The sequence below is a fragment of the Lactuca sativa genome, chromosome 5 (genome assembly GCF_002870075.4).
Source record: "Lactuca sativa cultivar Salinas chromosome 5, Lsat_Salinas_v11, whole genome shotgun sequence".
In the NCBI taxonomy this organism is placed as follows: Eukaryota; Viridiplantae; Streptophyta; class Magnoliopsida; order Asterales; family Asteraceae; genus Lactuca; species Lactuca sativa.
In genome coordinates, this window is record NC_056627.2 from 272407510 (window position 1) to 272435053 (window position 27544).

General features: G+C 37.4%; 3 protein-coding genes across 3 annotated transcripts; all 3 read right to left on the reverse strand.

Moving 5' to 3' along the window:
* Positions 1-8778: 8778 nt before the first annotated feature.
* Positions 8779-9632, reverse strand: LOC111918695 (probable inactive ATP-dependent zinc metalloprotease FTSHI 3, chloroplastic). The gene is made up of 2 exons (XM_023914332.3): positions 9220-9632; positions 8779-9135 (listed from the first exon to the last, which is right to left on the reverse strand). The coding sequence occupies exons 1-2, from the start codon at positions 9508-9510 to the stop codon at positions 8824-8826; spliced, it is 603 nt and encodes a 200-aa protein (XP_023770100.2). The 5' UTR covers positions 9511-9632; the 3' UTR covers positions 8779-8823.
* A 6-nt stretch (positions 9633-9638) lies between these two features.
* Positions 9639-10954, reverse strand: LOC111918666 (uncharacterized). The gene is made up of 3 exons (XM_023914294.3): positions 10380-10954; positions 10154-10214; positions 9639-10069 (listed from the first exon to the last, which is right to left on the reverse strand). The coding sequence occupies exons 1-3, from the start codon at positions 10443-10445 to the stop codon at positions 9837-9839; spliced, it is 360 nt and encodes a 119-aa protein (XP_023770062.1). The 5' UTR covers positions 10446-10954; the 3' UTR covers positions 9639-9836.
* A 2264-nt stretch (positions 10955-13218) lies between these two features.
* On the reverse strand, positions 13219-14785 carry LOC111918665 (protein TOC75, chloroplastic). The gene is made up of 3 exons (XM_023914293.3): positions 14565-14785; positions 14212-14466; positions 13219-13969 (listed from the first exon to the last, which is right to left on the reverse strand). The coding sequence occupies exons 1-3, from the start codon at positions 14736-14738 to the stop codon at positions 13754-13756; spliced, it is 645 nt and encodes a 214-aa protein (XP_023770061.1). The 5' UTR covers positions 14739-14785; the 3' UTR covers positions 13219-13753.
* Positions 14786-27544: the final 12759 nt, after the last annotated feature.

Below are 27544 nucleotides of genomic sequence, written 5' to 3' on the forward strand. Positions count from 1 at the left end.
TTTTATGAAATATAGCTACAAAATGGGTGCATGAAATGCATCTAACATTCACCTACACCAGACAATTTGTCTTCATGACTGCATACTTCATCTTGTTCATCTTTAAGCTATTCGGGAAGATAGACACCAAGATGATCTATGTATACAGGAACTACATAGCCGCAAGCATACCCTATTTCGATGAAATCCATATAGTTGGAATCATTGGCTATTATCCTCAATCCATTAGGAAACTTAATGTCAGGCATGCAGTAATAAACATTGACACATCTTTCAGTGGAAAATATTTCAACAAACAACACAAAGTCGTTCTTATCCATCCTAGCAAAATCGACATCCTCAAACCTTTGCTCCGCTCCATCTGAGTAAGTGATAACAAGGTACCTCGTAAAAATACCTGCAAAATGAAGATCGATCTTCATTTGTACGATCATTGCAAAGATCGAGTTGAGCGATTTAAGAGAAGAACATTTGAAGAAAGGATAGGAACAAAAAAGCAGAAGAATGACACGAAAGATACAGTTAAGTGTTCTTCAAGCGTTTTAGTAGGTGAATTAATTATTCCTACATGGAAATTGAGGTGGCTATTTTTAATATAGGTGGCATTACGTGGCATATGTGACCTTATGAATAGGGGTTCACCGGATGACCCTTCACATTTTCCATAATGGCCTTTTAAATCGGTAAAATACAAGTACATACCCTTAAAACGCAAAAAAAAAAAAAAAAAAAAACGAGGGACCTTTTAAACCAATATATTAAACATGGTTGAGCTACAATGACAATAACTCTAAAAATTATAAACAACTTTTCTACCAAATTTAAATACATACATGAAAAATCAAGTAGAAAAAAATTATCAGAGTGATATTTGAGGTTATATATATATAGGGCTAGGTTAAAGTGTTTTTTACATCTATTGTGTGCTAGAATGTACCAATAGGAATTTAGTAAATTATATTATTATTTAATTAAATAATGATAGATATTAAATGGTTTCCATAATTGTATGTATATTAAATGATATCCATAATTATAATTTTTCTCTTTATGGAAATTAATTAAATTCTTCATTAATGTCAGCAATAACATTCTTTCAGAATGAATTCGTATCTAGGTTTTTATGTCAGCAATAACATTATTTCAGGACTCACTCACTTAAAATACAATAAAATTGTATGGAATATGAAGAATTAGGGTGTATTCTAGTAGAATATACTCTCGTTCTCATAGAATACACTCTTATTCTTTTATATATGAATTCATTCTGAAAGAATATTATTATTGACATTAATGACGAATTAAATTAGTTTCCATAAAAAGGATTTATAAATATGAATATCATTTAATATACATTTAATGTTTACTCAATTCTTATTGGTGCATTCTAGCACACAATAGATGTGAGAAATATTTGAACATAACTCTCTCTCTCTCTCTCTCTCTATATATATATATATATATATATATATATATATATATATATATATATATATATATATATATATATATATATATATATATATATATATAAGATAAAAAAAACTATACACAAGGTTAAAGTAGATAAAAGTATAAGTAAAAGTACAATTTTAACTAAGTAATTAGTAATGAGTTAGGTTATTTGGATAATATTTTATGTACTATAAATTATACTATAAATATATTCTTTGTATTATTTTTAAATATTAATATATACTAGGGCCGGTCTAGGGTCAGTGACTAGGGATATCCTCATCCCCACATTTTTATTCGTGGATTCCCAATCCCCGGTCAACTGAGGATTCCTTAGTTAAAATGGGTGCGGGTTTCGGGTTCCCCAACGTTAAGTTTTTTTTTTCGATCCCTAGGATGTACGTATATCAGTCGTTATAAAAATACTTAATATAGTTTCATTTTTATGATTCAAGTCTTCAACAGATAAAAACGATGAGTTTTTTTTCCCTAAAATCTTTGAAGTAAAAAAATCCAATTATCAACCATTAATGCATTTCCCAGGGATTTCTTCATGCATGATACCAACTCTACCAATATGTATAAATTCTGAAGAATTTCACTTATATCCTTATAACCTTAATAATTATTTAAACTTTAAACTACATGTATATTTGTATGAAACCTATAAACTCAACGTATATACTTAAATACTTAATTTAATTATAATTAATGACTAATTCTATATGTACCCTATCCCAAAAAAAATACTTTTTGTAGTAGCACACTAATTAATTTATATTAAAATTAAAAAACACTATCTTCAAATTAGATTATAATTAAATTAGTAAAATATTCATTTGCATTTGTTCCCATAATTGATCTCCTTTTTCATGATATGATTATTCATGACCTGATTTTTGCCACTTCATATTCATCATAATAAATTGTTATTCTTAATCAATTGCTAAACAATATATTTCATCTCCTATACTCGATTTAGCAGACCTGTAATTATTCACCTCTAAACAATTTTGTTCTTTTTCGGGTTCTTCGGTTCCATGAGACCTACGATTGACTACACATCCAAATATCTATTTATATGCTTGAGATTTTTATGGGTGAAGTGTAATATTATAATGTTACAAGTTAATTAGTTTTTTAATAATAAAAAAAATCAATTTAAAAATAGTATTTTTAATTTTTAAGTAGATTAATTATAATTAAATTAAGTATTTGATTATATACGTGAATTTATAGGTTCTATAATGACATATATATATATATATATATATATATATATATATATATATATATATATATATATATATATATATAATTTAAAGATTTAAAAAGATATAGACGTAATTATGAACATTTACCAAGATATAAGTCGAAATTTTCCTAAAATCAATGCCCTGAAAGTAGTTGATGGTTGAATTCAGTTTATAAGAAATTCATTTTAATTTGATATATTAAAGTTGAGAAATGGTTGAAGATAAAGAAAACCTAAGATTTTAACTCTATATGTAAATGATCACGTGTAAAATGAGAGCAAAAGGGTGGCACTATTGTTAACGAGTTTCCAAAATTGTTTATTTTTAGTGTACTTGGGTGCTATTGTTTTTTTGGCGTCCTTAGGTGCTAAAGTGTTTATTAATGTTAATTTATTAATGTTAATGTGACCGTATGTACCATTGCGCTTCAACGACTCAACATTAGATACCAGACCAAATGTTAGAAAATTATAAATATGTTGTGTTTGATAGAATCTCACGATCACAATTTTGCAAAGTGGAAACCGTCGTATATAGAATCTCGACCTTTACAATCTTAGTGTTATACCTTCAAAGTATATATTAATATGTTCTCATCCCAAACAAATAAACATATGCAATAATTTTATTCACTTTATGTCAATTTTGTTAATTAAATTTAGCCTAACACTGTTGACAACCTATCTCCACAGTGCCAAAAGATATATATACTTTCAATCTAGGAATGAGAAATCTAATAAAATCAAAATAGAATTCTCCATCAACATCCCCCGGCGTACACGTTTTCTAGTGCCATTTGTCCAAACAAATATGGTGACTTAGCTTCAGTAGTAGTATCATCATTACAAATCTTCATTGTGTCCCTCTGAAGAGCTTGAAGAACATCCTCCTTGATCACAAAATCACCCCCTAACAACATACCCTGTTGAACACGACTCTTTTATATGGGAAACAACAAGACTTTTATTAAGACACTTAAGGAGAACTTACACTTTGTGAGACTACTACACACTTTGCTTTCTTTGAGGCTTTCTTGGATGGTTTGGAGCAAATGAGCTTCATACCTATTTATAGGCCTCTTAGGAAGGTTCTAGATACTAGCATACACTTACTACATACTAGATAACTCTAGAACTATCTAACATATTCTACATGCTTCCATATGTTTCTAGAACGTTCTACCATGTTCTGGAGAGGTCTAGGTTGCTCCAGTGTCTTCTAGAATGATCCATATCCTTCCAGGGTCTTCCATGTCGTTCTAGAGTATTCTAGACTCTTCCTGTATATTCCAGAGTCTTCCATAGTCTTCCATAATGTTCTAGAATCTTCTAGAGCATTCTAGAACAAGCTAAAGTCTTCTAAATAATATTTGTTTTATTGGGCTAGTGATGATCTTTAACACTCCCCCTCAACACTAGCCCTCATTCTTCGTACCATGTTAAGCTGACAGCGAAAACCTTCACATTTTCCAGTACTCAGCCCTTTGGTGAACAAGTCTGCTATTTGGTCATCGGTCTTGATCTGCCGCATCTCAATTTCTTCCATCAAGACTTTTTCTCTGATAAAGTGATAATGCACTTCCACATGCTTTGTTCTAGCATGAAATACTGGATTTTCTACCAGCCGAATTGCAGATTGGTTGTCACAGTGAAGTGGTACTGCATAGTCAACTTTTTTATGTAAGTCCTCCATTAGGAGTACCAACCATATACTTTCTTGAGCTGCTACGGCCGCTGCTTTGTACTCCGCTTCCGTGGTTGACAATGATACTGTTGGTTGTCTTTTACTACACCATGATATTGGTCCCGACCCAAGCTTGAACACATACCCAGTGGTTGATCTTCGGGTATCATGGTCTCCTGCATAGTCAGCATCACAATATCCAACCAACTTGCAGTCTTCTCCTCTTTTATACAAGAGACCATAGTCAATTGTACCTTTGACATATCTCAAGATCCGTCGGGCAGCATCCAAATGAGGTTTCTTCGGACTTTGCATGTATCGACTCATAACTCCAACTGCATAAGCAATGTCAGGCCGAGATAAAGTTAGGTAGATAAGACTACCTACTAGTTGTCGATACATCGTTCCATCATCCAACTCTTTTCCTTCATGAGCACATATCTTGGAATTTTGCTCTATTGGTGTTGATATTGGCTTACACTCCAACATGCCAAACTTTTGAAGTATATCTCTTGTATACTTTTGTTGGCAGAGGAACAACCCTTCCTTTGTACGATCAACTTCTAACCCCAAGAAGTGTTTAAGCTCCCCCAGCTCTTTCATTTGGAATCGCACCGATAGATTTTCTCTTGTTTGATGGATTTCTCTTTCGTCATCCCCGGTGATGATCAAGTCATCCACATAAACCAACACAATTGCCAACTTCCCTTCTTTTTCTTTGACGAACAGGCTTGAGTCTGCATGTGCAGCTGAATAACCACTTCGGGTAAGAAATTCAGCAATCTTACCATACCAGGCTCTTGGTGTCTGCTTCAATCCGTAAAGAGCTTTTCTCAGCTTGCACACATGAGTGGGATTAACTGCATCCTCAAATCCCTTTGGTTGGTTCATGTAGATCTCCCGATCTAATTCTCCATGCAAGAAAGCATTCTTCACATCCATCTGCCATAATTTCCAGTCTTTACTAGCCGCAAGAGCTAGCAACACCCGTACAGTAGTTATCTTCGCCACTGGACTAAATGTTTCATCATAGTCCAGTCCATATTGTTGTGAGAACCCTCGAGCCACCAAACGAGCCTTGTATCTTTCAATTGATCCATCTGTGCATCGTTTTAATTTATAAACCCACTTGCAGGAAATCGGTTTTATATCTCTTGGTCTTGGTACCAGTTCCCACGTTTGATTCTGCTTTAAGGCTGTAACTTCTTCTTCCATTGTCTTCTGCCATGCTTTATTCTTAATTGCTTCTTCATATGTCTCCGGCTCTTTAACACCGTCTTCTAAAATGGCCGCATTAGCATACTTGGGATTAGGCTTTCGAATTCTTTCCGTCCTTCGAAGTTGTGGAGGCGGCGGCTCCCTTTCACCGGCATCACTTGTTTGAGTTACTTCTTGCTCAATGACATCAGTGTCGCTCGGATCTTCAGGTGTATCAACACTTGACCAAATATGTGCAGTTTGCTCCCCCATCTTTTGTTTTAAAACTTCTTCAATATTTTCCGAGTCTGGTAGTACTTTCTTCTCTGAGGACCACCATGAAGATGCTTCATCGAACACTACATCTCTTGAAGTGTAGCATCTTCCACTTGTTGGATCACAACATCTCCACCCTTTTCTTTGATTGTCGTATCCAACAAATATACACCTGACTGCTTTCTTGTCAAACTTGCTACGTAAATGACTAGGCACAAATACGTAGCAAACGCAGCCAAATACTCGGAAGTAGCTAATAGTAGGTTTCATGTTCCATAGTGTCTCAAATGGTGAGATGAAACCTAACCTTGGTTGGGGAAGTTTATTGATCACATGGGCAGCAGTTTGCATTGCTTCAGCCCAAAATCTTCCTGGGACATTCTTCGCGTGTAGCATGCTTCGACAAATTTCTGCAAGATGTCGATTCTTTCTCTTAGCTACACCATTTTGTTGAGGTGTGTTGGCACATGTGAATTGATGACGTATACAACATTCTTTTAGATAGCGATTGAATTCTTCTGAGGTGTATTCTCCTCCATTGTCTGAGCGTAGACACCGAATCTTCTTTCTCACTTCTCCTTCGACCGTTATCTTGAATTCTAGAAACTTTGAGAATGTTTCAGATTTTTCTTCATGAAGAAAACCCACACATATCTCGAATAATCATCAATGAACGTCACCATGTACCGCATCCCGCTAACTGATGTCTGCTTGACTGGACCGAACACATCTGAGTGAATTAACTCTAGTGGCTTCTTTGCTCTAAAATTTGACTCCTTGTATGGTAATTGATGAGCTTTACCATACTGACATCCAGCACAAACAACATCTGTTTTAACGTCAAGATGAGGTAAGCCATTGAGCATGGATTTCTCCATTATTACCTTCAACTTGTGATAACCAACATGTCCCAGCCGTGCATGCCATAGATCTGCTGTCTCATTCTTACGAGTCTTATCTACATAGGCAGACTCTGCGGAGAGCACATAAACGGACTCCACTCTTCGTCCTTCCATTGTTGGCGTTTCTGATATTTTAAGATCTCGATAGACCTTCACATCTTGTGGGCCAAACAAGACGTAGTTGCCTGACGATGTTAGTTGCGATACTGACAACAAGTTCTTCTTCATACCTGGCACGTGATACACATTATGTAGTGACACCATGTCAGATTTATTACCAGGCATGATCGTCATTTTTCCAATCTGAGCAATTGGAAGTCGTGCATTGTTGGCTGTAAGTACCATGCGACTCCCTTTGTACTCCTTCAAGTCTTGTAGTTTGTTCTGATCGCCAGTCATGTGATTGGAGCATCCTGAATCAATGATCCAGTCATTTTCATAGTTGATACGCTCTCCCATCATTGTCATGAGTGCCAACTCATTTTCTTCTATGACACATAATGCCTCAGCATCCCATTCATCCTCTATTTCCTTTTTGGAAGTTACTACATTGCTTTCCACAGACTTTTTCTTTGACCAACAATCCTTGGACATGTGGCCCCACTTTCCACAGTTGTTGCAGTTGCCTTCGAACCTCCTCCCCCGAGAACTCTTATTGTCGGTCTTTTGAGATCTCCATGGTTGTGAGGTTCCTGGTTGACTCTTCCCTTTGTCAGCATTTTTGTATCCTTCTTTAGGAGGTGGCTTAAAATTCCTCCGACTTTTACTTGTGTAGAGTGCTTCTTCTTCACTCTTCAGCGTGATGCCTCCCATTTGCTTAGCCATAGCTTCTTGGCTAGCCAGCAAATTCTCAAACTCTACAAGTGATGGTTGAGCGGGCCATCCTTGTACAGCAGTAACAAAGCTTCTATATTCCGACCTCAGTCCATTGATAATGATCCTCTTCATTCGAGCTTCTGCAATGACGGATTGCGGATCTAGTTCAGTAATCTCCCGACATATCGACTTGACTTTGTGGAAATATTGAGCAATCGTCATGTCACGTTGTGAGATTGATAATAGCTCGTTCTCCAAAAGTTGTAGTCTCGTATCATTCTTCTTTGAGAAAAGCGTCACAAACGTATCCCAAGCTTCTTTCGGGGTGTTCTCATCCCGAATATGCTCCAACATCTCTTTTTCGATTGTGGTCTTCAAGGCAAACATTGCTTTGCCTGCTTTGATTTTCCATTTACGTAAAGCACCATTAACGTCTTCCTCTGGTGGCGTAGTTTCGCTTCCACCAACGACCTCCCATAGATCTTGTCCTTGTAAGTAGGACTTCATACATGTTTCCCACGTTTTGTAGTTGTTGTTGTTGAGTTTCTTGATTCCTCCGACGACTTGGAGATCACCCATCGTGTTGACAGTACCTCGGTAATACCAAACAAGCTAGTTTCGATACTAAACTTGCAGAGTCACAAACTACTCACGATACAACGAGAATCACTCGTTCTCACTATCAAGAAACCTTGCTCTGATACCAGATTGTTGAACACGACTCTTTTATATGGGAAACAACAAGACTTTTATTAAGACACTTAAGGAGAACTTACACTTTGTGAGACTACTACACACTTTGCTTTCTTTGAGGCTTTCTTGGATGGTTTGGAGCAAATGAGCTCCATACCTATTTATAGGCCTCTTAGGAAGGTTCTAGATACTAACACTTACTACATACTAGATAACTTTAGAACTATCTAACATATTCTACATGCTTCCATATGTTTCTAGAACGTTCTACCATGTTCTGGAGAGGTCTAGGTTGCTCCAGTGTCTTCTAGAATGATCCATATCCTTCCAGGGTCTTCCATGTCGTTCTAGAGTATTCTAGACTCTTCCTGTATATTCCAGAGTCTTCCATAGTCTTCCATAATGTTCTAGAATCTTCTAGAGCATTCTAGAACAAGCTAAAGTCTTCTAAATAATATTTGTTTTATTGGGCTAGTGATGATCTTTAACATACCCGAACACAATCAAGACATTGCTATGTCTAAACACTTAAGTAAATGTTAAGTTTAGCACAAACCTCTACGAGCAGCAAGCATTACAGCCTCATTAGCTATATTTTCAAGATCAGCCCCAACTAACCCTGGTGTACGTGAAGCAACAAGGTCACATATGACTTTTTTGTCCTCCATCATGGGTACCTTCTGTAAATATAAAGCAAAAATCTTTCTCCTTCCATCTTCATCCGGTTTATCCACAACCACTTTCCTGGAAAACCGACCCGGTCTCATCAAAGCAGAATCCAGCAGCTCGGGTCTGTTAGTAGCAGCTATAACCACCACAGTTGCACCCTTCTCAAACCCATCCATCTCTGTTAAAAGCTAATACATCAAAAGACCAGATTCTATGTCAACTATTTGGTTGTTTGACTTTGACCATGAGCATTAAATTAAAATTATATTTACCTGGTTTAAAGTTTGGTCACGTTCACTATTAAAAGATGTTCCACGTTGCCCTCCAACAGCGTCTATCTCATCAATGAAAATAATAGACGGTGAATGTTTTCTGGCATCATGGAAAAGATCTCGAACACGTGCAGCTCCGTTACTAGGAAAAATCTCAACAAATTCACTAGCAGACATCGAAAAAAACGCCACGCCAGCTTCTCCGGCCACTGCACAGGCCAACAATGTTTTTCCTGTTCCCGGAGGACCCGCAAGCAAAACCCCTCGTGGTAATTTGGCCCCAAGTTTCATATATTTACTATCTCCTTTAATGCATAAGACAATCTACAAAAGCTCAACATGCATGCAGAATTTATAATCTTTCTTTCATCATATCCAAATTCATAATAATTAATAAGCAAGGGGACACATTAGTAAATTACCTCGAGAAGTTCAGCTTTTGCAGCATCAACTCCTTCCACATCAGCGAAAGTTATGAATTGTTTCGCACTCGGTTTTTTATTTTTAATTTTTCCAATATTTTGCCAACTGTATATGTGATACCAATGATACCAGATATTGAGCAAGTTAGGGGCAAAATTAAACATTTCACCCAAAAACTCTTTCATTGATTCGTATTAAAGCTGTTGTGTCAATGGACAGGAGAAGATGACACGAAAATAGATATCCTTCATTATTCTGGATAAATGCTCAGGCTCAACTACCAAAGGCGATGCGTGTAGTTTTGGTAGGACAAATGCTACAAATACACAAAAAGAAGCTCCGACTACAACCATGAATATCTTTCGACTCAATTTGCCATCAAACATCCTTGTTGTTTTAGGAGTTTTTCTTTCCACGTCTTGTGTGTCTGTAATGTAACTAAAGAAAATTATGCAATGAACTCCAGTTGTCAATGTAATATAATCACGCATTAAAAAAAAATGTTGCATACCATCTTCGGTCTCTGCAACAACAGTAGTAGAGTCGTCTTTGGCCGCCCATTGACACACGAACTTCACAGATGATGTAGATAGTCAGTAATGTTACCGTACATATAAATCACACATAAACAAAATACCCATATACTTGCAACAAATATTTACCACAACTATATATGCACCTAAACCGCAATTTCATGAAGAAGAAATTAATTTAACAATAAAAATCAGTCCACGAACCTTTTTATCCGTTTGCACCACATCATCCCAACCCGACAAAAGGCCCCAAAAATCCGCGCAGTTCATGTTGCCACCGAAATCCTTGTGTTCCTGAGGAAAATCGTGAAAAAAAAACGGAATCTAAGAGTAAGAACATGGTGTATATGACCGCATAAGATTAGGAGATGCAGCATGCATATGAAAAAGAAAAATAAATAGTATTCCAGTTGCCCTTTTAAGGACTGGAGAGATAGGCACTGCAACATGGTTCGAAGAACGACGAAGAGACAGAGGATGCGTGGGGGAGGATGTTGGTGGAGTATATGAGAAACTCTTTTTCAAGCGAGAAGTACTCGAGAAACTACTTTTAAATCGAGGAGGAGGTTGTTGAGTGGATTTTAGGGCAATCATCATCACCGGAGGGATCAACAAAAGTGGAGTGGTCATCCAAAGGTTTCCCGTCGTCGCCATGGAGGCTTTTGGTGTCTGCGCAGCGTTCAATAAAAGGTTTGCCATCGGCATGGGAGCTTTTAGTGTATGCGCAATCATCATCGGCGGGTTCAACAAAAGATTTGCCATCGCCACTGAGGGTTTTGGTGTCTGCACAATGGTTTTTAAGGAATGAAGGAGTACGTGTGTTTATGGATGGCGGGAGCAGAGCGATAGGAGACTCAAGAGAGACGTAGGTTTTTGTAATCTATCAATCTGATGATACCTTAATGGCCAAGGAAAAAACCGAACAAAGAAAAAAAAAAACAAAGGAATATAAAGAACAAAAACGAACGAATAGGTTGCTTGGCGAACAGTGTCTAATTTGCTGCAATAGCCTTATTTATAAGGGCGCTGATATTTCCACCGCTTGTTTTCATCCATCCCACAGACTTTATTAATAATTGACAATTATACCCTTTACTTAATTGTATAGTGTATTTTAATTTAATTATTCCTAGGCTTTTTAGGGTTGTTTCAGTTTCCAAACGAAGACGCAACCCACAACACGTTCATGAGGCTCAAATCTTCCTCATTTCGCTGCAATCTAATGAATTCACCTGGAATGTAGTGACCAGCAGCTATGCTTCACATTTTCCTTCCGAAACTATGTTGGTTCCACCGGTGATCAATCGGTTCAATATTTCCGGCAAACACTAGCAGAACCGGCAGCAACGAACCAGTTCGTAGATCCCCCTTTTTCTCTGATTTGGATTTTCCGACGGTTTTTCCCTTTTCGCCGATTTCTCAGATCCATTACCATTACGCTGGTTTACAAGTAACCTGAATGTGCGTGACATTTCCGGATTGGACCAGAAGTTGTCTGTGAAGTAGTTTGTTAAGTTTGTAGGACTTTATTTCGGAGCCCCGATGATGCAATTGTTTAGCAGATTGATGTTCAGTAGTTTAAAATGGCGTCTGTGTCAAGGTAGATAACACGCCTAACACACTCGATTCAAGTATATCACCCAAATAATTTAGGGCGTAGTTCAACGGGTTCTCGAGGGCCACACAAAATCTTCACGAAAAATGTTTATAGTCAGTCGTGTTAAGACTAAATCTCTCCGGTCACTGCATTCTGGTCCTTCAGACACACATAGGGCCGAAGATGGTTGAAGATTGCAACATCAAATTAAGGAGGAAAGTGGAAGAACGAGGTTTGTGAGGAAGAAGAAGCGTCGGGTTTAAAAATAATTAAATTTCTAAATATAGTTTATATTTAATAAAGGGTATAATTGTCAAATAACTATCAAGTTACGTGGATGAATAAAAAAAATATGTGAAAGAATCACCTCCCCAAGGCATTATGATTTATAGATCTAAGAAATTTCCCATAATAAGATAAAATGAAGTCTTACAATTACATTAGATTTACGCCGCTTTAAAGCTTCACGTGCAAGATCTTCATATCCTTTACCAACAACAAGTTGTGCTCTTTTGTATCTACAAATTAAACTAAATAATACTATTATCCGGAAAAGACACCTTTTGTTTTTATAAAATAAAATAAAATAAAATAAAATAAAAAGTCTCAGGTCACTCACCCTCCTTTTTCTCACGCCTTACGTATCCCAACTCCAATCTGATTCTCCTGTTTTTTCTCTTTTCTCTAAATCATGAATTTAAAGCAAGCCTTTTTTTGACCTGTTTGATTGTTTAATAGTATCATGAAGAAAATGGAATGCGATAGTTAAGTGTTATTTGAAAGAGATCTGGAATAAGAATGAAGGAACAAGTTGCAGCGATGGTGTTTGACTGTAGTTTTATGGGTGGGTGAACAGTGGTCGTTGGAGAAGACAAATGGTGCAGCAATAAATCCCAAAAGTGAATTTGATGCATCGATAGTGTGGGTTTTGTACAGTTGTTCTGCTTAATTGTATGTGTATGTGGTGTATCTTGATTTACAGCGAGTATTTATGGATTGATAGGAATTAGCATTTAGAAGGAAAAAAAAAACTAAGAATGGTATTGTGATTAGGTTTTATTAGGTTTGACATTGTTCATGGACAAAAGGAGATTGAATCGGAGCATTTTGATCTCTCGTGTCTTGTTTTTCCTACGATATTTCATCCCAAAAAATGCTAGCAGTCATCAAGAGCAATTCACTGTTTATATATAAATACTGTCATGTTGATTTAAACACATGGATTTAAAAAAAAAATAATTGGATTTGCCCACGTGGATGAATACATACCGGCTTACCCATCCTTTTGCGAAAGTTAGTTACGTAATAATGACATTAACCCATAGATAAGAGCACACCTATCATTTGCACCTTTGTTTCGGGTATGAACAATTTCTATTTTGTTTTATATTATTTTTAAATATTTTATTCCTTTTATAAGATTTTCATTCGTTTGAAAATTCGCTAGTGACAGTTATTTTGATTCATAAAAATTACATTTGGACAGGGAGTCTAATTGACTTTTTAGGTTTTAGTACCTAAAGAAAGCAAGCATGTTACGATTGTGGCGAGAGAGTCTAATTGACTTTTTAGGTTCCAATTACCGTTTCTTGTACAAACAAATCAATAGCAAATCCTTTTAGGTACAACAAAAAGTTGGAATTTTTGTTCCATTGAGACTAATCCCAATCTAATGCCTTTGTCTAGTAAATGCAGAACAAGAATAAAATGCGACTGCAAGTTCCTTTGGCTTCATGGGTTAAATACAACAAGCAACACATAATTCATCCCTCAGGTGCAGGCAGTCGGTTTGCAAATAGTAAGTAGATACATCCCAAATAAGTCCAAATAAAATCAGAGAGAGATATTCTACTCTCGATACATCTCAAACATGAGATCCTTGTAGCCAGATTGCAAAACCGGGGATAGAAACAAAAACCAAAAAAAAAAAAAAGAATTTCAAATCCCGGATAACATGTTAACAAAAACCACAAATCAAAACCTAGCTATCTCCAAACCTGAAAAACAAGGCACCAGTCCCTGAGTTGTGCTTAACAGAATACTCTGCACTTACTAAACCAACTTTGGCACCGACACCATACGAGAAACCATGAGCAATTCGCCGTTGCACCTCCATTGAGCTCCCCAAATCAAGCCCAATCTCTGCAAACCCGTATACATATGATTTCTTCACTGGTATGCGCAATTCAGTTGCCAGCTGCAGTGAGGCAATGTGGTCAGTTAGTTTTGGACGATGTGGGAAGTCTAATGTTGCATATTGAGAGAGAGAGAGAGAGAGAGAGAGAGAGAGAGAGAGAGAGAGAGAGAGAGAGAGAGAGAGAGAGAGAGAGAGAGAGAGAGAGAGAGAGAGAGAGAGAGAGATTATAAACAAATCAATAGAATTATGCTGCTACTTGTTGTATTTAACCCAATAATAACATGAAAGGAACATGTACATACCTCAAGGATACTTCGGGCAGCACTAATCCTGCTCCTGTTGTAACCCCTCAAAGAGTAAGGCCCTCCAAGAGTGAAGGCATCGTACCTACGATGATCTCCCACACTGCCACCAAAATGACCATGAAGAACAAGCACCGGTGGTGGGACTTTGCCAGCACCTTCTTCAACGTCCTTTAATTGGATGAATTGTGTCGACGATACTTGATAACAACTGAAAAACTGCAAGTCACTTCCAATTCTCACCCCCGGATCAAACTACAATTAAGATACAATCCTTTCCATGTCGGTAGATATATTCCAAAACAGAGTAAACACACTTACTTAATGATGGTTATAGATTAGAAAAAATTGACCTCAAATACATCCCTCGCACCAACAAATGCTCCATTTACAAACTTGGTGGTGTCTCTTGTAACATTTAATTGTGCTAATACTATTCGGTCTTTTCTTGTGCCACTCGGTGTTGTTGGAGGGCCATCAGTACCACCACTAAGCAAAACCTTTTCACCACATGTTATCTCTTCCATTACAATTCCATATGTACAGCTGTTGTGACAAGTGAATTGTTATGAATCATACGGATAATACGGATAATAAGTATTTTGATTTCTGGAAAGTATCTTATTTTAGGAAATCATCTTGTTTCAGTTTTTAAATTTGGTAATTAGGATCATTTAGTATTTGAGTCGATTTGGGTGATCTTGTTTCCTTATTAGAGTCCTTGGTTTATCCCTATTTAAAGGGTAGTCGTTCATGAAATAAAATTATGCTTGAAGTCAATTGTTTTTAATATCTTAGAATAGTTTAACCTAGTCTCCTCTCAATAGGAGATTAGGTGTTAGTAATACTCACGGCTGTAGGAAGCACAACAGATCCTGTCACGAGATCTAGATCCCGGGTCATAACAAATTTGGTATGAGAGCCACTCGTGATGGCAACTCCTGCAGAAGATTTGATGAAAAAGTTGGAGGAATTCATGATTCGACAGGAACAGAGCAATAACGAGATTAAAGGGGCGATTGCAGACTTACAAGCTAAATATGTGTCCCTGGAGGAAGGTTTGTCAAAACAGACAAACTCTAAAAACAGATCAGAAGCTAGCGTGGAGGAAGAAGGTGAACAACAATTTGAAGACAACAACGAACCCAACCAGGGTAGAGGCAATGATATTAATTTGGGCGTGCAAGAAGGAAGGGGATTCATATCCTCAACGGGGGTAGGACGGGGACGAGGAGAGTTTGGGATGAACCCTAACAACGCAGGGAAGGGGTTTGGAATAAACCCTAACGGCACAGGGAAGGCACATGAATCAGAATCATGGAGGAGTACTTACCAACCGAAGTTCAAATATAAGTGGGATCCTTTAAAAGGTGAAGCGTCAACACATAATCGAAAAGTTGATCAAGAGCCTATGTATCAAAGGAGGACAGAACCAGAACAGGGGTTCAAAATATGGGACAAAACTGATGAAGTCAATGGGTATAAAGCAACTAGGGTGCCGAAATTTACAAAGATGGAGTTTCCGACTTATGATGGCAAGGACGACCCCCTGGCTTGGCTACAGAAGTGCGAAGATTTCTTTGAAGAACAACAAATGAACTTTGTAGCAATCACTCGTGATAAATTCCATGAAGTGATACCAGCAAGCGCAGGTTTATTCCAATGCTCAAATCATATTTCATAAGCACACATGAACTTTGTAGCAATCCTTTGCTATGTCTAAAACCTTTTAGACAATTTACAAACAAATTCATGACAATCTTCTTTCATATCTACTTCCAACATATGAGCAACTGTGGACTGTTTGAATAATCTTATCATTCAGGAAATCAAAACATGCAAAATTTGAAACAATAGATAAATAATCAACACAAGATAGTATCTTTACTTATAAATAACACACCTTTATTCATTCATCAAATGTCAAGTACAATATATCCAGTACACGTTTCCTATTTATCTAATCTAAACTCATATTGTCCTTCAGCCCAATGCTCCTAGCGTGCTGTAAGTGCTTAACCCTGCTCAGTCCCTTCGTAACGGGATCTGTTGGGTTATCTTTTGACGATACCCTCTTCACTATCAGGAGTCCCTCTTCTACTCGATGTCTAATGAAATGGTATTTTCTGTTGATATGTCCGGATCTGCCATGATCCCTTGGTTCCTTGGTTAAGGCAACCGCTCCTTCATTATCACAGAAAATCTCCATGGGCTCCTTTATGGATGGCACATCTCCAAGGTCTCCAATGAAGTTCTTCAACCATATTTCCTCTTTCGACGCTTCACTTGCTGCAATGTACTCTGATTCACACGTTGAATCAGCCACAGTCTCCTGCTTGGAACTTTTCCAAGTCACTGCTCCTCCGTTAAGGGTAAAGACCCAACCCGACTGCAATCGATAATTATCCCGATATGTTTGAAAGCTAGCGTCACTGTACCCTCGTACCCTTAAGTCATCACTCCCACCGAGGACTAGAAACCATTCCTTGGTCCTTTGTAGGTACTTAAGAATATTCTTGACAGCAATCCAATGCGCTCTACCAGGGTTCCCTTGATATCTGCTGACCATACTCAAAGCGAAGGCTACATCAGGGCGAGTACAAGTCATAGCATACATGATAGAGCCAACTGCGGAAGCGTAAGGTACTCGGCTCATATAAGCTACTTCTGCCTCCGTACTTGGGCATTGAGTCTTACTCAACTTGGTATTGCTTTGGATTGGCAACTCCCCTTTCTTGGAATTTTCCATACTAAAACGCTTTAGTACCTTATCCAAGTATGTATCCTAACTAAGTCATATCAGTCTTTTACTTTTGTTTCTTACTATCCTTATTCCCAGAATATATGCAGCCTCTCCGAGGTCCTTCATAACGAAACATTTCCCAAGCCAGGACTTGACCTCCTGCAAGGTTGGGACGTAGTTTCCTACGAGCAGTATGTCATCGACATACAATACGAGGAAGCTTACTATACTCCCACTGGCCTTGACATACACACATGACTCATCTTCGCTTCGCAGAAAGCCAAACTCTATGACCTTCTCGTCAAAACAAAGATTCCATCTGCGTGACGCTTGCTTTAATCCATAAATGGATTTCTCAAGCTTACACACTCTATTTGGATGCTTCGCATTGACAAAACCCTCTGGTTGATTCTGTTGGATTAGTGTCTAAGTCCATAACTATTTTGGTATGTACTTGACCCGATGGTGCATGGTCCTTTTGGGTTGCCTTCACCAAAGCAACTTGATTGGAGAAATAAATAAAGAGAGAAAGGTTATTATGATTTATTAATATGTTATAAGAATAATATATTAAAGGAGAAATCATATTTTTTTAATTAATATTGGTCGGTAATTAATTAAGAATTAATTTTGTGATCAAGTGTAATTAATTAAACTAGAGGGGGCTGAATTGTAATTATGTGATAGTTGCAAAATAGGGCAATGGTTATCCTTGTTAAAGGATGGACGAATTCAAGGATAAGGATATCCTTGAAATCGTTCAAGGACTAAGAGATAAGGGTTTTTCAAGGCTTATCTTGTGGTTGCTTGGTGGGCAAGTAACTGGATAAGGATAAGGACTGAAACCCTAATCTTTACACTTATATAAACCCCCTAAGGCTCATGAATTCGTCTATGCCTTCCCAAGAAGTCCTAAGGACGAATTCCTACCTCTTTCCTCTCTCTTTATACCTTCTCCATTTGCTCTTGGTGTTTGTGAGCCATTAGAGGAGTGACACTTGTGACTCTAAGCCTTCTAAAGTCAATTCAAGGAGGAATTGGGATTGTTATTACTACATAACAATCAAGGTAATATCTTAAACCTAATTATATGTTAATATTGATTTCCATATGCTAGAATTAGGGTTTATAGTCTTGGATTCAAAGCATGTACAATAGAGAAACCTAGATCCAAGCATTAGGGTTTGTATGAGCACATAGGATGTCTTATGACCAAAACCCATCAGTGGTATCAGAGCCTAGCTTGGTTTCAATTGTATTGAAGCATTGTATAACTGGAAAATTCGTTTTTTGGGTTTCTGGAAGCTGGACTCGCCGAGTCCATGGCTGAACTCGCCGAGTCCATGCAGACTCGCCGAGTCCAAGCCTGACTCGCCGAGTCAACTCGTCAGATGGAGGGTATTTCAGGATTTCTTGCTGTTTTTGCTTATGGATAGTTACCTTATCATGTTAGATCAATATTAATCCGATTATATGATATATTTGACTATAATTTTGATCTAATTGAAGATATTTATCAATTAATAAGATAATTGTTTCCTTATGTGATAATTGATTAATTATTTTGAGTAAATTGATAAATTGTTTTGCAAGAAATCATTAAATAAATCAAATATGGATAATTATGTGATTAATTGTTGATTTAGATTATTTGTTATTTGATCCTTGTTGTTATGAAAAGTTTCATATTTTGCCCTTTAGGTTTTATAGTTTAAATTTGAACCCAAAAGTTTTGTTGCTTTGAAATTTAAATAGTTGAAACCCTAATGTTTTGAAAAAGGTTTCAAAACTTGCCCTCAAGTTTTGGAATTTAAATTTTGATTAAATAGTTTAATTTTGATGTATATTTAAATTCTAAGCCATAATGTGTTGAAATGTTTCAAAACTTGCCCTCAAGTTTTGGAATTTACAAGTTGATTAAAAGTTTAATTAGGAATGTTAAATTCTAAAACTCTAGTATAGTTTTGAAAAAGTTCAAATCACACCCTTATGGTTTTATTAATTAATTAAGGTGTATAATTAAAAGAAGTTTAATAAATCCATAAAAGTTTAGGTTTACAATTTAATTGAATTAAAAGTATAATTGTTAAATTAGACCACCTAGTATTTTAAAAGTGTAAAATACACCCTATACTATATATGTGACATTAAAAGTCTAATATTATATATATGTATGAGTAAAAGTCAGTCTTACCGTTAGTAGGCCTCATTCACGAAGCTGGTCTATAAGGGGTGTTTAAGGAAATTGCCTATAAAATGGCGATTGAATGGGTATCCACTCTTACCCACCGCACTCTTGACTAGTGGAGGGTCGTTAGCCGAACGGGTAGGATAGGAAAAAACCTTCCATTATAAGTATAATGAAGTATAAAAGTAACTAAATGTTTTCATAAAATTCCCAATCTTAGTTACTTAGGCAAAAGTGAATTGATGCAATTCCATGAAATTACACTTTGTGCCCTTGCGAAGACGTTAGTGGAGCGTGTGTGGTTAACCGACACACTAAATGGTTCTAAGCAAAGGTAGCAAAGGGTGACTCAATGTTTGTCATAGTTCGGTGGAGTGTGTGTGGTTTACCGGCACATCGAATAGGTGACTGTAACATGTGAGGGCACCATGTAAGTTTGCATGGTTATTCACACCCGCTTTGTGATCCTCGACATCCCAGTCACAAACTAGAGGGGCATATCGAGATTTAAATATGCCATTGAAAGTTCAATGAATCTCAAATGGTCTAGGAGTTTTCATAGATTTAAAACTTAAATTTCTTTTTTGTTTTTCATGGTGGAAATTAGTGAATCGTCATTCACTTACCTTCAAATATTCTGCAATTAGGGTTACGGAATCCCTCTCCCGAGTTGTAGAATATTGTGTTGGGTCCTAGCCTTAGTATTTCATTTGGGTGATTTACTAAGGACTCAATCTATCAACTAACTTGAATTCGTTTTCTCTTGTTTTTTAGATGTCAAAGTTCGACAACTATGGTCTTCCCAAATCCCGTGGAACAAGCATTCCACATGAAGATGATATTCCACGATTTGATCAAGGAACAAGAGATCATGCTTCACTTCCTCCTCCTCCTCCAATTATTCTCCCTAACCCACAAGATTGTAAAATTGAAAGGTTCAATATCACTCAAGCCCTTTTGGCAAGTAAACATAAAGAAGGAAAGTCCGTGTGTGCACACGTCCTAGGGATGAAGTCACACATTGATAGGTTAAGAATGTTGGGATCCGTTGTCTGTGAGGAAATGGCTGTTGATTGGGTTCTTCAGTCACTTCCCAACTCATATAGTGAGTTCGTAAGAGAGTACTATACGATGAACTACGACGTAACCCTTATAGATCTCACCTATATGCTTATTGCTGCTGAATCAACAATGATTTGGCGCAATAGGAAAGCAAAGTTCATTGGTGAATCTACCTTCAAGACCTCTATGGATATAGAAAATGGCAACAAAAGACATGCTATGATCGAAAACTTTGATCATAAGAGAAAGGCAATGTCTGAAGTAGTTCCATGTCATGTTTCAAAAGAGTCAATCTGCTGTTATTGCCAAGAGAAGGGGCATTGGAGACGAAGATGCCCTATTTACCTAAGAGATCTAAGAGATGGGAGAGTCGAAACGTATGGGTCTAATTTAGGTAAAATCCATTGACTAACTCTTTTAAGCTTCTATTCTAGATTCTTAATACATAATGTCATAAGATTACAATTGATGTTTTGTAGGATCGAAGAAAAGAAAGGAAGCTTAAGGGAAGAAGTGAGCAGAATCAAACCGTGAAGGAATGGATTTCGATCGTGTTTCTCGAAGATTAGATTCTTGAGCTACTACTTAGAGTTAGAATTAGATTGCTAAGAAAGATGTATTAGCATAAGTTTTTCAATCAGTTGCATTGTAAGGACAAATTTTTCCGCAAAATAAATTTTGATTTTAAATTTTATTTATTTATCCTTACAATGGTGTGTATGAAAAATTGATGTTAAAATGTTTCTATTATTAGCAATAATGGATTTGGTTCTTATTATGTTATGGAAAGTCGAGAATTTACCAAATAGGGAGAGTTTCTCATCCCCCAAGTTTCAATTGGACAAAAACTTGGAATCATGCAACGTGGATGCACGATGAATGAGAAATTTCGTATTTGGAAATTAGACTAATTCATTGACAAAGTGTCAAGTGAAGGACTAGGAGATCGAGTACACAAAGTTGTGTGTTGATCAAAGTCCACCATAAGAGTAACGAGATATTCGTCATGATTTACTAAAGGTTTAGTAAATATGATTATACTTATAAGATTAAGTGTAATTCTGAATTGATTGAAAAAAGTTTAAATCAATAGTAGAACGACTAACAAGAATCAAGTAGGCAGAGAGATAAAAGTTTCTCCATTCTAAGAAGAAGGGAGAGTACCTTTTATGCTTTATGATAGGTCTTAATGATTAAGAACCATATCTCAGTTGATCCTCTAAGTGAGTCTTGGTACAATTGTATGTCCAAAAAGAGGAATCAAAGATTGAAGAAATGGTCAAATCAAGAAGTCAATCATACTTCGTTCCAAAACAAGTCTTAGAGTTAAGATTGTAACAATGAGTGAAAAGTATTAAGAAGGTTTAAAACATTCATTAAATGTGGTAAGTTGTGATGTCTTAGATAAGACAAAGACCAACTAGGACCAATTTATGAAGAGTTTTGATAAAAGCTACACTAACTCTTGAATATTTGTTTGTAAAGAAATGTTTTGACAAGAGAATCTTATATGTCAAAGAGTCAGTGGGAGTCTTAATGGTCTTGAAAGGTTTCAAGAACAAATCAAATAAACCTATCGTGATGACATTATTTGGTTTCTGTGCCAATCCAATCGAGTTAATTATGCATGTGAGTTCTATGAGTTCTAATTTTGAATGCATAAAAGGCAAAGCACCTTAATCAATGAAAGGTACATTGATAGGAAAGGGTGAGCTGCTTAACTACTTGGAAGACGTGGTGGGCAACTGTGCTACCATAAGGCAAGAAATCAAAATTAAGAAAGTTCGGTCCATATGAGTTTGAATTTGTCGTAAACTTTGGTTTTAACAAATTCACATGGATAGGAACACATACGCCATTTAAATCTAAGTGTCATAAGATTTCCTCCTTCGTGAAAATGATTGTGAGGAAATGCTTTCACTAAGAAAGATTTTAAGAAGATAGTGATTGTAAAATTGCATTCTTGAATTCGATCATGGTTACGGTATCCCTTTCCATAAATTGAATTGTGAAGTTTGGCAATTAGTCTTAATTGTTTAGACACACATATGAACTATCTAAGGCAAAGGTGTATAAGTTTAAGAGGCCTTGATAAAAGATTATCAAAGCATTAAGTATTAGAAACATGGACTTAAGAAATTCAATAGGTATTGCTTTTCTGAAAGTTAAGATGTTCATAAATACATGTCGAAGCTAGTGGGAACATAAGTGTTATGTTTTATAGTAATCATCATGATAGTGGGAGCATAAAAGTTATGATTGTATGATTATTAAGGAAAGTATTGCAAGGTTAGCAATATTAATTATAGAAAACCAGAGTCATACTTTGTAAAGTTGTAAGAGTTGAAAGGTTGTTTTGCTATAATTAAGGGAGAGAATATTATGCTTCATTTCAAATCTAAAGGATTAGGTTGAAAAATGTTAATAAACTTAGTCAATGGTACATAGTGTGTTCTTAAAATTTCGATTATGATTACGGCATTCCTCTTCACAATTCGAATTTTGAGAACATAGCAAATAAAAAATTATGCATCGTGTCCCATACGCTTCGGGTATAGGATCGATTGCAAATGCTTTAATGTTTGACCATTCTAAAATTTGCAAATCTCTAGCGCATTTAGAGGGAAAAGGGACTAGAATTGGTTTTGACTAAAATGAGTAAACAACTATCAAAGGACAATCCAAAGTTCGACGAGGATTGGTCGCTTGTGAGTAGTTGGAAGCATGGTATTGAATGGACCATATCGACATTATTGTGAATAGAAAAGATTCTATTAAGAATAAGTTGTCATATGGAAATTATGGAAATGTTTCCATATTGGATGGACTATATCGACGTCATTACGAATAGATAAGATTCTATTAAGAATGAGTTTTCATATGGAAAATATGGAAGCGTGTCCATATTGGGGATTGAATATTGAAAATCTATGTCTAGATTAGAAACTTTTATGCAAAAGGATGTTCAAAGGAATGTACTTTGAGTGAGAGACATCATAGGAATTGTATTGTAACAATCTCCGATAGAAGACTTTGTAATATCATTGGCGATGGTCTTTGTGACTTTGGTGCAGTGACATTACGAAAGGATAGTTGCATAGAATGTTAGAATCTAGCATATTCTATAAGTAACAAGAATTTGATATTCTTTAACTTATGAAAAACGGATTTGGAGTTGGGAAATGAGAAGGATTGGAAATGTGTTCAATGTGATCTATTTCACAAAGTAAGAACCATAGGTAAACATTGTGTGCATGCTAGGAGCATGGGACAAGTGTTGGAATTCAAGTAAGAAGTTGATTACCCGAAACGACAAATAATGAGTAATCAATATGGTGATAAATAAAAGGCGTTTTATTTATACTCGAAGGTTTGAGGCCATATGGGATTAGTATTATTCTTGTGTTTCACATTTGCATGTTTTGACTTCCAGAATAATTGAGTTTATTAAGAATAATCGAATTAGTCAAACGGGCCACAGTCGTTCATATATTGGAAGTAGATATGAATGAAGACTGTCATGAATTGGTGTAATATGGTGATAAATAAAAGGCGTTTTATTTATACTCAAAGGTTTGAGGCCATATGGGATTAGTATTATTCTTGTGTTTCACATTTGCATGTTTTGACTTCCAGAATAATTGAGTTTATTAAGAATAATCGAATTAGTCAAACGGGCCACAGTCGTTCATATATTGGAAGTAGATATGAATGAAGACTGTCATGAATTGGTGTGTGGATTGTCTAGAAAAGTTTAGACATAAGCAAATGTTTGCTGCAACGTTCATGAGTGCTTATGAATATGATTTGAGCATTAGATTAAACCCACGCTCACTTGGATCACTCTATGAATTGTATCACGAGTGATTGGTGAGACGATAACATCTTATATTCTTGAAACCGAGATGTGTGAGTTGTATCTTGTGAATCGGTTGCACATTGATAATATGTAAACGCACTAGTAACTTGGTGTTATAAAACATATTGTTGAGTGCAAGCGAGCATTGTATCAAAGTTTATCCATTCCTTTTATTCAAAGTAGGATAAAGGCGATATCTTTGGGCCCCTCGATGATTTAGTGATGACAAACGTAAATGCTCGGCCGGGCTAGGGCTAATTTGATTTGTTCAATTAGTCAGTCGTCATAAATCGGGAATCAAGATATAGTACAAAGAGAATGATTTTGTAACGACCCGTTTCCGGTATGATAATTCCTTGGTATTTATTTTGAAGTTTTGCAAGAGGGACTCGGCGAGTTCATAGCCTGACTCGCCGAGTAGGGTCGGGATTTCGAGCACGTGTTAGCTGGCGACTCGGCGAGTCCATATTCTGGACTCGGCGAGTCTGTCCGTCTGGGAGAAATCCTAAATCCCCGGGTTGCCCACTATTTAAGCCACCTTATAGCCCCCAATCTCGCCTCCTTCACCCTCAAAAGCTGTGAGAAAACCCTAATTCGTTCTTGAGTGATTCTAAGTGATTTTGTGTGCTATTGTGAAGGCTTGAAGAAGGAGAAGAAGAAAGGAGCAAGGAGAAGGATTGTAGAGCAGAGATTCAAGGGAAAGCAAGAGCTCTTTGAGGTATTCTTCAGTTTTCCTTCTCTTTTATGCCTTAAAACCCTTTCTAGATCTTGTTAATGCCTTTCTCAAAGCTTTATGTTGATATGGAAGCTCTCTTATGCCGAGATAACCTTAGATCTGTTCATTTAGGAGTTGTAGAGCCCAGATCTATTGCCTTTATGGAGCTATTTTGCATATTAACCCTAGATCTACCCCTTTTAAGCATCTTTTAGCCTTTATTCCCTTGTTCATGTGTTTGTACACGTAAAGTTGGAAACTTTACGTGGTAAATCAACTTATTGGACTCAGATCTACCATTTGTATGTTTTGGATTCGAGCAGAATCGAGTGTAGAATAGTTGCATGGCGGTGACTCGGCGAGTCGGAAGAACGACTCGGCGAGTCGAGTCGCGAGTCCCCGATTTCTTCCTTTTGAGCGGTGTCGAGTGGGACCAGTGAGTAGTGGAGTGGACTCAGCGAGTTTGAGGGTAGACTCAGTAATGGAGGGACTCGGCGAGTTGTTCATACAACTCGGCGAGTCCAAGGCAATCTTCTTAAACTCAAGAACAACTCGTTGAGTTGTTCATAGGACTCGGCGAGTCGGATGAAGATTGTCTGAGTTCTTGGATCGGGAGAGTACTCGTCGAGTCGATGCCATACTCGACGAGTAGCAGCGAGCAGGGTCGAGGAGTGAGAATAGGGACTCGGCGAGTTGGCGGCCCAACTCGGCGAGTCAGGTCAACTGTGGGTTGACCTTGACTGAGAGTTGACCTTGACCAACAGTTGACTTTGACCAAGGGTAAAAGAGTCATTTTACCCAGTGCAGTGTTTAGTATTTGATTGAGTGTGTTTATGGACTTGTAGCCGGGGAGATACCGGAGCAGCAGCAGTTAGCCCTCAGAGCTATGCACTCAGCAGCCAGTTCACGAGGTGAGTTTCCTTTCGGTAGGAACGGGTCTACGGCCATAATGCCGGCCCGTTTAATTATCAGTAGTTCCGGACTTTGGTCTGATGCAGTAGCTAGAGTGCTTGATGTCTTTGTGATTCAAGCATATTTGTGTTATGTGTTCCGGACTTCGGTCCGATGCAGTATGCAGTATGTGTGATGATAATAGTTGTTATGTGTTATGCTATGTCATGATCAGTCAGTTCCGGACTTCGGTCCGATGCAGTTAGTTTCGGACTTCGGTCCGATGCAGTCAGTTCCGGATTTCGGTCCGATGCAGTTAGTTCCGGACTTCGGCCGATGCAGTTAGTTCCGGACTCTGGTCCGATGCAGGGGACAAGGTCCCGGTTAGTTCCGGACTTCGGTCCGATGCAGCTAGTTCCAAACTTCGGTCTGATGCAGTGGGCAAGGCCCAGTATGTGCTTTATATGTATTGTATGGTATGTGGTAGTTTGGGGGAGCTCACTAAGCTTCGTGCTTACAGTTTTAGTTTTGGTTTCAGGTACTTCCGCTAGCAGAGGGAGGAGCTCGGGATGATGACATCGCACACACCACAGCTTCAGCTTTTATCCTGGGAGTTGGTTTAGTTTTGATTTTTATATGACATGGATATGATACAGTTTTCCGCACAGTGTTATTTTTATTATGTTTGGGATACATCACGTATGGCTTTTTTTATATGACACTCAGATCATGGTTTTTAGTTATATTGAAAAATGAAATTTTTGGGTCGTATTTTTGGGTTGTTTCAAGTTGGTATCAGAGCCCTGGTTTGAGGGATTCGGATACACTTCCGGGTGTATCTGAACTCAAACTAAGGGGAAATAAAAAAAAAAAGATTTTTTTAAAGGAAAATGTTTTCTAAAAGAATTTTGAAAGCACTTAGAAAGAAAGAAATATTTTTTAAACAAGATAAGGGTGTGGTGCATGCGATCAGCCGAGCTCAAGTAAGTACTCCCAAATTACCAATACAAGTTTTATTATTATGATTAATTGTTCTAGTTTCAGTAGAACAGCATGCTAGTATAGGACTAAGGATCTAGGAGGATGCCTTCTGTGCCTGCTATATGTGTTACAGCTTTATGAGAATTGCATGCTAGCATTGAGTAGACAGCAGTAGGATAGCCTATATAGGTTATGCCTGATAGTATGAGCTTAGCTTTGTATGTTAGTACAGTTTCTCGTTATGAGAATAGTTTTGCCTGAGTATGTTTCCTTTATCCGAATGTTGCTTGCTTCGTGCTTTGTGGGGTTCTGAGTGATGGGAGTTAGCCATTAGGTGAACACGTCACACCACATGTGACCAGGGTTGAATAATCCCAGAGTGCTGGAACTGGCCCTATTGCGCAGCTCTTTTCTGAGTCCAACCATTATAAGGACGGGTCTTTTACTTGAAGGATTATCTGATCCTCGTCACATGTGATGGTGTTCAGGTGGTGGCTAATTACCATTATAAGGAGACCTTCAGCAGCTGGGGACTAGTTGAGTTGAGTCTGAGGTTTCCCTAGGGCAATCCTAGGAAGGTAGTATGGGCCCGTACTACTGAAAGCAGAGGATCCGTACTCGAATCAAGAAAGGCTGAGACAATACCAGGAAACTAGTTGTAGAATCAATGATCCCTTGAGATATTTCCGTTTTCTGATGTAGTTGTGATGTGTTTCAGAATGGTGGTTTTGCGTTCGAGACTAGCAGCCGGCAGCGGAGGTGCCGGGGAGGGATCAGGTTCAGGCTCGGGGGATGAGCGCATGGATGAGCAGACCCGAGAGTTTCTTTCTTCGGAGATTACACGCATCATTATAGAGCAGACTCCTGTGATCTTCGGTTCGATCAAGGAGGGGA